This window comes from Coregonus lavaretus (genome assembly GCF_964263955.1).
Source record: "Coregonus lavaretus genome assembly, chromosome: 8".
Classification (NCBI taxonomy): Eukaryota; Metazoa; Chordata; class Actinopteri; order Salmoniformes; family Salmonidae; genus Coregonus; species Coregonus lavaretus.
Window position 1 is genome coordinate 60,395,867 of NC_139995.1, and position 15,507 is coordinate 60,411,373.

General features: G+C 40.9%; 1 protein-coding gene across 1 annotated transcript; it reads right to left on the reverse strand.

Moving 5' to 3' along the window:
* Positions 1-1,335: 1,335 nt before the first annotated feature.
* Positions 1,336-12,011, reverse strand: LOC311133162 (interleukin-10-like; the record flags this gene model as incomplete). The annotated part of the gene is made up of 5 exons (XM_084166602.1): positions 11,082-12,011; positions 5,207-5,266; positions 3,266-3,430; positions 1,605-1,667; positions 1,336-1,431 (listed from the first exon to the last, which is right to left on the reverse strand). Exons 1-5 carry the CDS (start codon positions 11,250-11,252, stop codon positions 1,336-1,338), a joined length of 555 nt encoding a protein of 184 aa, XP_084022728.1. The 5' UTR covers positions 11,253-12,011.
* Between the last annotated feature and the right edge of the window lie 3,496 nt (positions 12,012-15,507).

A 15,507-nucleotide genomic window follows, 5' to 3' on the forward strand; every position in this document is an offset into this window, starting at 1 on the left:
CGTTTCTAGCTTAAATGGTGTAGGAGGAGTAGGGGTCCAAAGAATAATGTCAGAAATAATTTGTATCATATTTCAGGTGTGGCTGCTTTCTTAAGTCACACTAATAAACATTATGGTGCAGTATTCCACTTAGATTCACAGACAGTTTTAATTTAAATCAATACTGATATTGGTAGTAAACATACTGTAAGCTATATCTAAATGTTGCAATACGTTGTAAACATGGTGATGTGTAATACAGTCATTATTACAGATCAGTCAATGATCACATATTAAAAACATGTTAAAGGTAAATGTGTAAAATAGGACATTCTATACATTCTCTGTCACACTGGTAAATGTGAAGCCTAGATGTCCCTTTCTACACAGTAACATATGATTCCTTCCTCCACATGGTGGTTAGATTAACATCACATCATGACTGTAACATATGATTCCTTCCTCCACATGGTGGTTAGATTAACATCACATCATGACTGTAACATATGATTCCTTCCTCCACATGGTGGTTAGATTAACATCACATCATGACTGTAACATATGATTCCTTCCTCCACATGGTGGTTAGATTAACATCACATCATGACTGTAACATATGATTCCTTCCTCCACATGGTGGTTAGATTAACATCACATCATGACTGTAACATATGATTCCTTCCTCCACATGGTGGTTAGATTAACATCACATCATGACTGTAACATATGATTCCTTCCTCCACATGGTGGTTAGATTAACATCACATCATGACTGTAACATATGATTCCTTCCTCCACATGGTGGTTAGATTAACATCACATCATGACTGTAACATATGATTCCTTCCTCCACATGGTGGTTAGATTAACATCACATCATGACTGTAACATATGATTCCTTCCTCCACATGGTGGTTAGATTAACATCACATCATGACTGTAACATATGATTCCTTCCTCCACATGGTGGTTAGATTAACATCACATCATGACTGTAACATATGATTCCTTCCTCCACATGGTGGTTAGATTAACATCACATCATGACTGTACTATCTGAGGAAGGACGTCCAGAGAGTCAATCCTAAAAATTCTACGAATTCAACTTTACAGCAGAATGTTTCAGTCAATATGACTCAGTAATAAAGTTTTGATTAACCTGAGGCTAAATGTGGTTCAGGACTTTAAAGAGAAGGTCCTCAGGACCAATACACTTTAGTCTCATGGTCTTCCACAAAGACGCAGTCCCAGATTCCTGGACTGCAGTTTAGATGTTTGGACTTTGAGGTTATTTGAGGTTAGGGTTACCCACAGAACTTTGGCTAATTCTGATTGGTCCAGGCTCAGGGTCAGGGGTCAGTGATTGCGTCTCTGAGAGACCAGGTACTCCTCGATGTAGTTGAAGAGCAGGTCCAGCTCTCCCATTGCCTTATACAGGCCCTTATCCTGCATCTAGACACACAGGAAACACACTCAGGTTAGACGAAACACACTCAGGTTACAGGAAACACACTCAGGTTAGAAGAACTACACATACAGACGCACACACACACACACACACACACACACACACACACACATTCACTCACTCACTCACTGAGAGGCTGAGGCTGAAGGAGACTTACCTTCTTATATGAGGAGGTGAACTCGTTGATGTCAAATGGTTTCTTACAGGAGAAGTAGTTCCTCTATAGAGAGAGATTGGGATTGTTAGGAGTGACAGAGTAGTAGACTGTCCCACAATGCAGCAGTATTGGTTGCAGAGTGCTGGGAACACCTACACATTATCTCTCTCTCTAGCGTGGGAACAGTAGGTTTGTTGGATGCTGTGTAAGTTAGGAAGTAATCGTGTCAGTGTTGTGTGTTTGGGGTTAGACCGCCGGCCGGTCCCTAAATCTGAGGTTTCTGACGAGGCCTAGATATATTGCTATGTCGTACAACCTGACGAAGCTTTAATGACATGAAACACAACCATGGAAATATCATCTCAACAATATCCCTGTGACCTTAACCAAACCACATCAAGACACTTTCACATCATAAACTCATAACGCTTTCACAGGATATAGGACCAGACTATATAGGACCAGACTATATAGGACCAGACTATATAGGACCAGACTATATAGGACCAGACTATATAGGACCAGACTATATAGGACCAGACTATATAAGACCAGACTATATAGGACCAGACTATATGGGACCAAACTATATAGGACCAGACTATATAGGACCAGACTATATAGGACCAGACTATATAGGACCAGACTATATGGGACCAAACTATATAGGACCAGACTATATAGGACCAGACTATATAGGACCAGACTATATAGGACCAGACTATATAGGACTATATAGGACCAGACTATATAGGACCAGACTATATAGGACCAGACTATATAGGACCAGACTATATATGCCTTCTGAAAGTATCCACATTTTGTTGTGTTACAATGTGGGGTTAAAATGGATTTCATTGTCATTTTTTGTCAACGATCTACACAAAATACTCTGTAAGTGGAAGATACATTTTAACATTTGTAATAAATGCATGAAAAATAAAATACTAATATATCTTGATTAGATAAGTATTCAACGCCCTAGCACCAGGCAATATAGGACCAGACTATATAGGACCAGACTATATAGGACCAGACTATATATGACCAGACTATATAGGACCAGACTATATAGGACCAGACTATATAGGACTATATAGGACCAGACTATATATGACTAGACTATATAGGACCAGACTATATAGGACCAGGCAATATAGGACCAGACTATATAGGACTATATAGGACCAGACTATATAGGACCAGACTATATAGGACCAGGCAATATAGGACCAGACTATATAGGACTATATAGGACCAGACTATATATGACTAGACTATATAGGACCAGACTATATAGGACCAGACTATATAGGACCAGACTATATAGGACCAGACTATATAGGACCAGACTATATAGGACCAGACTATATAGGACCATATAGGACCAGACTATATAGGACCAGACTATATAGGAACAGACTATATAGGACCAGACTATATATGCCTTCTGAAAGTATCCACATTTTGTTGTGTTACAATGTGGGGTTAAAATGGATTTCATTGTCATTTTTTGTCAACGATCTACACAAAGTACTCTGTAAGTGGAAGATACATTTTAACATTTGTAAAAAATGCATGAAAAATAAAATACTAATATATCTTGATTAGATAAGTATTCAACGCCCTAGCACCAGGCAATAGAGGACCAGGCTACTTACACATTGGACGATCTCTTTCTTCAGCATGTGGAAGATGTTTCCCATGGAGTCGATGGGAGATTTAAAGTCGTTGTTGTTCTGTGTTCTGTTGTTCATGGCGGTGGGAAACACCGTGTCGAGGTAGAACTTCAGGATGCTGTCCATAGCGTGACACCCCAACGGACTCTGATGAGGAAACAAGATCATTGACATCACACTTATAGAGAGAGGAACAGTTATAACTAACCCTAACTGAAGGTGAGGAGATTATAACTAACCCTAACTGAAGGTGAGGAGATTATAACTAACCCTAACTGAAGATAGGACCTTATAACTAACCCTAACTGAAGGTGAGGAGATTATAACTAACCCTAACTGAAGGTGAGGAGATTATAACTAACCCTAACTGAAGGTGAGGAGATTATAACTAACCCTAACTGAAGGTGAGGAGATTATAACTAACCCTAACTGAAGGTGAGGACCTTATAACTAACCCTAACTGAAGGTGAGGACCTTATAACTAACCCTAACTGAAGGTGAGGAGATTATAACTAACCCTAACTGAAGGTGAGGAGATTATAACTAACCCTAACTGAAGGTGAGGACCTTATAACTAACCCTAACTGAAGGTGAGGACCTTATAACTAACCCTAACTGAAGGTGAGGAGATTATAACTAACCCTAACTGAAGGTGAGGAGATTACCTCTAGCTATATATCTACTACAGTATAACCAGGATAGCCATCAGTATAACCAGGATAGCCATCAGTATAACCAGGATAGCCATCAGTATAACCAGGATAGCCATCAGTATAACCAGGATAGCCATCAGTATAACCAGGATAGCCATCAGTATAACCAGGATAGCCATCAGTATAACCAGGATAGCCATCAGTATAACCAGGATAGCCATCAGTATAACCAGGATAGCCATCAGTATAACCAGGATAGCCATCAGTATAACTAGGATAGCCATCAGTATAACCAGGATAGCCATCAGTATAACCAGGATAGCCATCAGTATAACTAGGATAGCCATCAGTATAACCAGGATAGCCATCAGTATAACCAGGATAGCCATCAGTATAACCAGGATAGCCATCAGTATAACCAGGATAGCCATCAGTATAACCAGGATAGCCATCAGTATAACCAGGATAGCCATCAGTATAACTAGGATAGCCATCAGTATAACCAGGATAGCCATCAGTATAACCAGGATAGCCATCAGTATAACTAGGATAGCCATCAGTATAACCAGGATAGCCATCAGTATAACCATCAGTATAACTAGGATAGCCATCAGTATAACCAGGATAGCCATCAGTATAACCAGGATAGCCATCAGTATAACCAGGATAGCCATCAGTATAACTAGGATAGCCATCAGTATAACCAGGATAGCCATCAGTATAACCATCAGTATAACTAGGATAGCCATCAGTATAACTAGGATAGCCATCAGTATAACCAGGATAGCCATCAGTATAACCAGGATAGCCATCAGTATAACTAGGATAGCCATCAGTATAACCAGGATAGCCATCAGTATAACCATCAGTATAACCAGGATAGCCATCAGTATAACCAGGATAGCCATCAGTATAACTAGGATAGCCATCAGTATAACCAGGATAGCCATCAGTATAACTAGGATAGCCATCAGTATAACCAGGATAGCCATCAGTATAACCAGGATAGCCATCAGTATAACCAGGATAGCCATCAGTATAACCAGGATAGCCATCAGTATAACCATCAGTATAACTAGGATAGCCATCAGTATAACCAGGATAGCCATCAGGGTATTTTCTTAATCTTCATCTCACTTCTAATTCAGGAATGGATTGGACATGCATCCTCGTCCTGATCTGTTTCTTTATCTCAAACCGTTCCATAAGGGGAGAACTCTATCCTACTGTTGGAATAGAGAGAACAGTGTGAAGGAGAGGGTGAACTCACCTTGAAGTGGTGTAGAATCCCTTCGTCCAGCAGGACTGTCTCCAGATCATCGTTAGCCTCCTGCAGACAACAAACAGCACAGTTTAGACTCGCAGTTTACTGATGTTTGTTTTATATGAAATCAAAGGTTGTTCATCACGTGCACATGATATAGTGGGTGTAAATGGTACAGTGAGATGCTTACTGAAGGCTAACATATCTACATTTCTTCCACAATATTCATTAAATCTCTCTGGTTAGTTGCCTACTATCAATTACTTTTTTTCATGTCAAAAACAGAAGCTATGGCATTATTTAGGATGGAAGCTTATACTTCACTAAACCAATTGTTTGAACAACAATGTGCAGAAAGTGTGATGTCACGTTTTTTTTTTATAGGCGTTGTTGGGATTTGACCCAATTCCCTGTCGTCTGTGAGTGTTCTGGTCCCCGAGATCTCTACCTGTTGAGCTACCGTCCAGGTGACATTCCATGAACAAATCCGAACTACATTGTAAGTACGGTGTCAAGTAGAGCTCGGTATTTGAAAGCAACTTGGAATCAAAGTAAGCACTGGAACCAATGGCGAAATCAATGGGATTTTGCAACCACGTGATCAAACGACGCTTCGGACATAATTGATCACGTGATAATGTTACTTTGAAACAAGCATCGGTACATTGTGACGGGATCAGTAGTAAGCACAAAAGTCTTTCGGAGCCATTATCGACTCAGTGGGTTTTGTCCAACATGTCTCTGGACCTACTCACTGCCACAGTCATACTCTGGACCTAGTTTTGTCCCATGGAATAAATGTTGTAGATCTTAATGTTTTTCCACAAAATCCTGGACTATCGGACCACCATTTTATTACGTTTGCAATCGCAACAAATAATCTGCTCAGACCCCAACCAAGGAGCATCAAAAGTCGTGCTATAAATTCTCAGACAACACAAAAATTCATTGATGCCCTTCCAGACTCCTTCTGCCTACCCAAGGACGTCAGAGGACAAAAATCAGTTAACCACTTAACTGAGGAACTCAATTTAACCTTGCGCAATACCCTAGATGCAGTTGCACCCCTAAAAACGAAAAACATTTGTCATAAGAAACTAGCTCCCTGGTATACAGAAAATACCCGAGCTTTGAAGCAAGCTTCCAGGAAATTGGAACGGAAATGGCGCCACACCAAACTGGAAGTCTTCCGACTAGCTTGGAAAGACAGTACCGTGCAGTACCGAAGAGCCCTCACTGCTGCTCGATCATCCTACTTTTCCAACTTAATCGAGGAAAATAAGAACAATCCAAAATTTCTTTTTGATACTGTTGCAAAGCTAACTAAAAAGCAGCATTCCCCAAGAGAGGATGGCTTTCACTTCAGCAGTGATAAATTCATGAACTTCTTTGAGGAAAAGATCATGACCATTAGAAAGCAAATTACGGACTCCTCTTTGAATCTGCGTATTCCTCCAGGGCTTAGCTGTCCTGGATCTGCACAGCTCTGCGAGGGCCTGGGATCGGGAGAGACACTTAAGTGTTTTAGTACTATATCTCTTGACACAATGATGAAAATAATCATGGCCTCTAAACCTTCAAGCTGCATACTGGATCCTATTCCTACTAAACTGCTGAAGGAGCTGCTTCCTGTGCTTGGCCCTCCTATGTTGAACATAATAAACAGCTCTCTATCCACCGGATGTGTACCAAACTCACTAAAAGTGGCAGTGATAAAGCCTCTCTTGAAAAAGCCAAACCTTGACCCGGAAAATATAAAAAACTATCGGCCTATATCGAATCTTCCATTCCTCTCAAAAATTTTAGAAAAAGCTGTTGCGCAGCAACTCACTGCCTTTCTGAAGACAAACAATGTATACGAAATGCTTCAGTCTGGTTTTAGACCCCATCATAGCACTGAGACTGCACTTGTGAAGGTGGTAAATGACCTTTTAATGGCGTCAGACCGAGGCTCTGCATCTGTCCTCGTGCTACTAGACCTTAGTGCTGCCTTTGACACCATCGATCACCACATTCTTTTGGAGAGACTGGAAACCCAAATTGGTCTACACGGACAAGTTCTGGCCTGGTTTAGATCCTACCTGTCGGAAAGATATCAGTTTGTCTCTGTGAATGGTCTGTCCTCCGACAAATCAACTGTACATTTCGGTGTTCCTCAAGGTTCCGTTTTAGGACCACTATTGTTTTCACTATATATTTTACCTCTTGGGGATGTTATTCGAAAACATAATGTTAACTTTCACTGCTATGCGGATGACACACAGCTGTACATTTCAATGAAGCATGGTGAAGCCCCAAAATTGCCCTCGCTAGAAGCCTGTGTTTCAGACATAAGGAAGTGGATGGCTGAAAACTTTTTACTTTTAAACTCGGACAAAACAGAGATGCTTGTTCTAGGTCCCAAGAAACAAAGAGATCTTCTGTTAAATCTGACAATTAATCTTGATGGTTGTAAAGTCGTCTCAAATAAAACTGTGAAGGACCTAGGCGTTACTCTTGACCCTGATCTCTCTTTTGACGAACATATCAAGACTGTTTCAAGGACAGCTTTTTTCCATCTACGTAACATTGCAAAAATCAGAAATTTTCTGTCCAAAAATGATGCAGAAAAATTAATCCATGCATTTGTTACTTCTAGGTTAGACTACTGCAATGCTCTATTTTCCGGCTACCCGGATAAAGCACTAAATAAACTTCAGTTAGTGCTAAATACGGCTGCTAGAATCCTGACTAGAACCAAGAAATTTGATCATATTACTCCAGTGCTAGCTTCCCTACACTGGCTTCCTGTTAAGGCAAGGGCTGATTTCAAGGTTTTACTGTTAACCTATAAAGCGTTACATGGGCTTGCTCCTACCTATCTTTCCGAGTTGGTCCTGCCGTACATACCAATACGTACGCTACGGTCACAAGACGCAGGCCTCCTAATTGTCCCTAGAATTTCTAAGCAAACAGCGGGAGGCAGGGCTTTCTCCTATAGATCTCCATTTTTATGGAACAGTCTGCCTACCCATGTGAGAGACGCAGACTCGGTCTCAACCTTTAAGTCTTTACTGAAGACTTATCTCTTCAGTAGGTCATATGATTGAGTGTAGTCTGGCCCAGGAGTGTGAAGGTGAACGGAAAGGCTGGAGCAACGAACAGCCCTTGCTGTCTCTGCCAGGCCGGTTCCCCTCTCCACTGGGGTTCTCTGCCTCTAACCCTGTTGCAGGGGCTGAGTCACTGGCTTGCTGGTGCTCTTTCATGCCGTCCCTGGGAGGGGTGCGTCACTTGAGTGGGTTGAGTTACTGACGTGATCTTCCTGTCTGGGTTGGCGCCCCCCCCTTGGTTTGTGCTGTGGTGGAGACCTCTGTGGGCTATACTCGGCCTTGTCTCAGGATTGTAAGTTGGTGGTTGGGGATATCCCTCTAGTGGTGCGGGGGCTGTGCTTTGGCGGAGTGGGTGGGGTTATATCCTTCCTGTTTGGCCCTGTCCGGGGGTTTCTTCGGATGGGGCCACAGTGTCTCCGGACCGCTCCTGTCTCAGCCTCCAGTATTTATGCTGCAGTAGTTTATGTGTCGGGGGGCTGGGGTTAGTTGGTTATACCTGGAGTACTTCTCCTGTCTTATCCAGTGTCCTGTGTGAATTTAAGTATGCTCTCTCTAATTCTCTCGTTCTCTCTTTCTCTCTGAGAACCTGAGCCCTAGGACCATACGTCAGGACTACCGGGCATGATGACACCTTGCTGTCCCCAGTCCGCCTGGCCTTGCTGCTATTCCAGTTTCAACTGTTCTGCCTGCGGCTACGAAACCCCTACCTGTCCCAGACCTGCTGTTTTCAACTCTTAATGATCGGCTATGAAAAGCCAACTGAGAGACCTGAGCCCTAGGACCATACGCCGGGACTACCGGCCGTGGTGACTCCTTGCTGTCCCCAGTCCGCCTGGCCTTGCTGCTATTCCAGTTTCAACTGTTCTGCCTGCGGTTATGGAACCCCTACCTGTCCCAGACCTGCTGTTTTCAACTCTTAATGATCGGCTATGAAAAGCCAACTGAGATTTATTCCTGATTATTATTTGACCATGCTTGTCACTTATGAACATTTTTGAACATCTTGGCATGGTTCTGTTATAATCTCCACCCGGCACAGCCAGAAGAGGACTGGCCACCCCTCATAGCCTGGTTCCTCTCTAGGTTTCTTCCTAGGTTTTGCCTTTCTAGGGAGTTTTTCCTAGCCACCGTGCTTCTACACCTGCATTACTAGCTGTTTGGGGTTTTAGGCTGGGTTTCTGTACAGCACTTCGAGATATTAGCTGATGTAAGAAGGGCTATATAAAATAAAATTGATTGATTGATTGCTTTGAAAACTGCATGAGTTATTCAAGACCATGTACTAGCCAAGCGTGGTGAAGGGTACACAAATAGAATAATGGGTTTTGACATTTAAATGTAGTTAAAGAAGGGGTGTGGTGATGCCTTTCTGTGCTGTTAAGAGTAAGAACACAGTATAATGTAATATAGACAAATACTGGTTTCAGTTGTGACTGGGGTATATTGATCAGATTATCAGACATTTTTTGGATTTATTTTCCCTTAAATTCTCACCAGATACAACCATTTCATAGCTATTTAAAAAAAATATATATATGTCAACCCCCCTAGAGAGAGTTGACACCGGAACCAAGTGACCCTGCCCCCCCCCCCCAATATCCATCACAAAGTGATTTACGTAGTAGTATATATATATATATAGAGAGAGGGGGTAGTAGTATAGTATATATGTTGTACTTATGTAGTAGTATAGTGTACAGAGAGAGAGTACTTACGTAGTTGTATAGTGTATGTATATGTGTATATATATAGTAGTATAGTATATATATAGAGAGAGAGGGTAGTAGTACAGTATAGTATATATGTAGTACTTATGTAGTAGTATATTATATATATATATATGAGAGGGTAGTAGTATAGTATATATGTAGTACTTATGTAGTAGTATAGTGTACAGAGAGAGAGTACTTACGTAGTTGTATAGTGTATGTATATGTGTATATATATATATATGTGTGTGTGTGTATATATGTATGTGAGAGAGAGAGAGAGGGTAGTAGTACAGTATAGTATATATGTAGTACTTACGTAGTAGTATAGTATATATATATATGAGAGGGTAGTAGTACAGTATAGTATATATGTAGTACTTACGTAGTAGTATAGTATATATATGAGAGGGTAGTAGTATAGTATATATGTAGTACTTATGTAGTAGTATAGTGTATATATATATATATATATGAGAGGGTAGTAGTACAGTATAGTATATATGTAGTACTTACGTAGTAGTATAGTATATATATGAGAGGGTAGTAGTATAGTATATATGTTGTACTTACGTAGTAGTATAGTGTATATATATATATGAGAGGGTAGTAGTACAGTATAGTATATATGTAGTACTTATGTAGTAGTATAGTATATATATATATAGAGAGAGGGTAGTAGTACAGTATAGTATATATGTAGTACTTATGTAGTAGTATAGTATATATATATATGAGGGTAGTAGTATAGTATATATGTAGTACTTATGTAGTAGTATAGTATATATATATATATATATATATATATATATATATATATATATATATATATATATATATATATATATATATGAGAGGGTAGTAGTACAGTTTAGTATATATATATATATGAGAGGGTAGTAGTATAGTGTGTATATATATATATATGAGAGGGTAGTAGTATAGTATATATGTAGTACTTACGTAGTAGTATATATATATATATATATATGAGAGGGTAGTAGTATAGTGTGTATATATATATATATATATATATATATATGAGAGGGTAGTAGTATAGTATAGTATATATGTAGTACTTACGTAGTAGTCTCTGATGGTGGAGAAGGCGGTGCGGAGTTCCTTCAGTCTGACGGGGAAGCCCTCTATGAAGGAGCAGCAGCGGTCGGAGCACATCACACGTCTGCACTGGGCACGCTCACACTGCAGCGCTGCAGCCAGCAGCAGGGATAGGAGGAGAGAGCAGGGAGACATCCTGGAGTCTACTGGTACTACACTGTACTGGTGCTGCACTCTACTTCTGGTTCTGGTGTCTCCTGGTACTAGAGTGTACTGGTGCTGCACTCTACTTCTGGTTCTGGTGTCTCCTGGTACTAGAGTGTACTGGTTCTGGTTGTCCTCTGGTGGTCCTCTTGAGGAGCAGACAGGAGAGCATGTGTACTCTGGCCTAAACCCCTCGTCATTTATACCCTGAGAAACGTCTCACCTATTTCCTCTGTGATGCGAACAGAGTTGGTCATGTGTTCTGGTGATGAGGGGAGGGGGAGGGAGTTCCTGGCAGCACTAGGGTTAACTCCTCACACTTGATGTTCATGATGCAACAAATTCAGTCATTTACATATCGATTGCGTTGGGGAAAGTTCTGAGTGTGTAATGAGAGACAAGTCACTCCTCCCTCCCTCCTCCTCCGTCCTCATTCACTCTATGTCTTTAAGATGGACAGAAAAAGAGAGAAGGAATTCCTGGTATAGATACAAGAGATATAAATAGATATTTAACATGAATCAGAAAAGATGCAAGTCATTGTTTTTGTTAAATTTGCTTTGTAGATTTGTCCCTGTTTCTGCCCATCATGATAGCATTCTGCTTTCCTAGTGTTAATCTCAATGATGCAGTTACACTGAGTGGACAACATTATGAACACCTGCTCTTTCCATGACATAGACTGACCAGGTGAAAGCTATGATCCCTTATTGATGTCACTTGTTAAATCCACTTCAATCAGTGTAGATGAAGGGGAGGAGACAGGTTAAAGAGGAATTTCTAAGACAATTGAGACATGGATTGTGTCATTCAGAGGGTGAATGGGCAAGACAAAAGATTGAAGTGCCTTTGAACGGGGTATGGTAGTAGGTGCCAGGCGCACCGGTATGTGTCAAGAACTGCAACGCTGCTGAGTTTTTCACGCTTAACAGTTTCCCGTGTGTATCAAGAATGGTCCATCACCCAAAGGACATCCAGCCAACTTGACACAACTGTGGGAAGCATTGGAGTCAACATGGGCCAGCATCCCTGTGGAACGCTTTCGACACCTTGTAGAGTCCATGCCCTGACGACTTGACGCTGTTCTGAGTGCAAACGGGGGTGCAACTCAATATTAGGAAAGTGTTCCTAATGTTTTGTACACTCAGTGTATATTAATGGTTATGTCTTCATATGACTAACATGTTCATAAATTGTGCATCAATTCATTCAAACAGCTGTATTTGTCCCCTGAGGGCCATTCTACCATTATTTAAAGCAGGGATCGGCAACAGGCTGATATTTCCCCCTCAATGTAATCAAGGTATGAAGTTATTGTTCTTTTCAAATACAATCTCTTTTTGGGCTTGCTCGTGGTCAATTAGCGGTGAATCTAGGATTTCAAGGCTGCTATCTAGGTTTGTTGAGCTCTTTGTGTGTAATAATGTATGTTGGCCTTTCTGATAAATGATCTCACATACCTTCTATATGATATGTTATTGAACTATTTCATCTGTTTAATAACTAATAAACAATTCTGTCATTTTGCACGGAGTTTCTGATTAAAGTCCTCAAAATGTATTTTGTTTGCAAACACTGGGATGTTTAGATTACCTGCTGGATTACGACAAGGTTGGATTAGACAGTGTGTGAATTAGAACATACAGTATATTCCATGGAAAATATTTGAAATAACTGAAATGTATTTTTGCCCTAGCACTACACAGCTGAGAGAGGCAGGCAGGCATTCAGGCAGGCATTCAGGCAGGCAGGCAGGCATGCATGCATGCATACATAGAGAGAGAGAACACCAGACCGACCGACCGTCTCTCACAGTTGAAGTGTACCTATGATCAAAATTACAGACCTCTACATGCTTTGTAAGTAGGAAAACCTGCAAAATCGGCAGTGTATCAAATACTTCTTCTCCCCACTGTATATGTTGAAGAGGGTGGGGCTTAAACTGCATCCCTGTCTCACCCCACGGCCCTGTGGAAAGAAATGTGTGTGTTTTTTGCCAATTTTAACCGCACACTTGTTGTCTGTGTACATGGATTTTATAATGTCGTATGTTTTTCCCCCAACCCAACTTTCCATCAATTTGTACAGCAGACCCTCATGCCAAATTGAGTCAAAAGCTTCTTTGAAGACTTTGCCTTTATTTTGGTTTGTTTGTTTGTCAATTAGGGTCGACCGACCGACCGACCGACCGACCGACCAGCTGAGAGAGAGAGAACCAGTGTTTTAGTTTTTGCCCTAGCACTACACAGCTGAGACAGAGAGAGAGAGAGTGGTGTTGATGGTCTCCTAAATGAAATCATAAAATATACAGACCACAAATTCCAATTGGCTATACGTACACTTTTTAACATCATCCTCAGCTCTGGCATCTTCCCCAATATTTGGAACTAAGGACTGATCACCCCAAAAGTGGAGACAAATTTGACCCCAATAACTACCGTGGGCTATGCGTCCAACAGCAACCTTGGGAAAATCCTCTGCATTATCATTAACAGCAGACTAGTTCATTTCCTCAGTGAAAAGAATGTACTGAGCAAATGTCAAATTGGCTTTTTCCCAAATTACCGTACGACAGATCACGTATTCACCCTGCACACCCTAATTGACAAACAAACAAACCAGAATAAAGGCAAAGTCTTCTCATGCTTTGTTGATTTCAAAAAAGCTTTTGACTCAATTTGGCATGAGGGTCTGCTATACAAATTGATGGAAAGTGGGGTTGGGGGAAAAACATACGACATTATAAAATCCATGTACACAAACAACAAGTGTGCGGTTAAACTTGGCAAAAAACACACACATTTCTTTCCACAGGGCTGTGGGGTGAGACAGGGATGCAGTTTAAGCCCCACCCTCTTCAACATATATATCAACGAATTGGCGAGGGCACTAGAACAGTCTGCAGCACCCGGCCTCACCCTACTAGAATCTGAAGTCAAATGTCTACTGTTTGCTGATGATCTGGTGCTTCTGTCCCCAACCAAGGAGGGCCTACAGCAGCATCTAGATCTTCTGTAACTTTCACAAAGCTGTGAACGATCTGAGAGACAAGGCAAGAAGGGCCTTCTATGCCATCAAAATGAACATAAAATTCGACATACTAATTAGGATCTGTCAAAAAATACTTGAATCAGTTATAGAACCCATTGCCCTTTATGGTTGTGAGGTCTGGGGTCCGCTCACCAACCAAGAATTCACAAAATGGGACAAACAACAAATTGAGACTGTGCATATCCTTAGTGTACAACGTAAAACACCAAATAATGCATGCAGAGCAGAATTAGGCCGATACATAGGCAGACCTGGCTCTCAAGAGAAGACAGGCTATGTGCACACTGCCCACAAAATGAGGTGGAAACTGAGCTGCACTTCCTAACCTCCTGCCAAATGTAAAACCATATTAGAGACACATATTTCCCTCAGATTACACAGACCCACAACAAATTCTAAAACAAATCCAATTTTGATAAACTCCCATATCTATTGGGTGAAATACCAGTGTGCCATCACAGCAGCAATATTTGTGACCTGTTGCCACAAGAAAAGGGCAACCAGTGAAGAACAAACACCATTGTAAATACAACCTATATTTATGTTTATTTATTTTCCCTTTTGTACTTTAACTATTTGCACATCGTTACAACACTGTATATAGACATAATATGACATTTGAAATGTCTTTATTCTTTTGGAACTTATCTGAGTGTAATGTTTACTGTTCATTTTTTATGGTTTATTTCACTTTTGTTTACTATCTACTTCACTTGCTTTGGCAACGTTAACACACGTTTCCCATGCCAATAAAGCTCTTAAAATGATTTGAGGGAGAGACAGAAAGAGTCTTCTCTTGTTTTTCTCTCCATCTTATCGTCTCTCCATCTTATCGTCTCTCCATCTTATCGTCTCTCCGTCTTCAAACAGTGTGAGAGCTGATCGTGTTCTGATTGTGTTCAATGTAATGACGGCTATTGTTGGTTAATCTATGGGTCCGAGTTGCAGGTGAGAAGAGCACAGAAACGGTTATGATTAAGCATTTCTGATCAACAAGCTAATGACGTATAATGCATATGTTAAACCACGTTCACACACACAGAGTGTGTAATAAAGAGTTGAGTGATAAATGCTGAGTGAGCCTGAGTATGTGAGGTCTGTATACCTGACCATTAAAATATCCTCTATCATAAAGCCTGTCTGCTACTGGCTCCCTCTGTCTCCCCCACTGTCTCCCCTCTCTCCCACTGTCTTG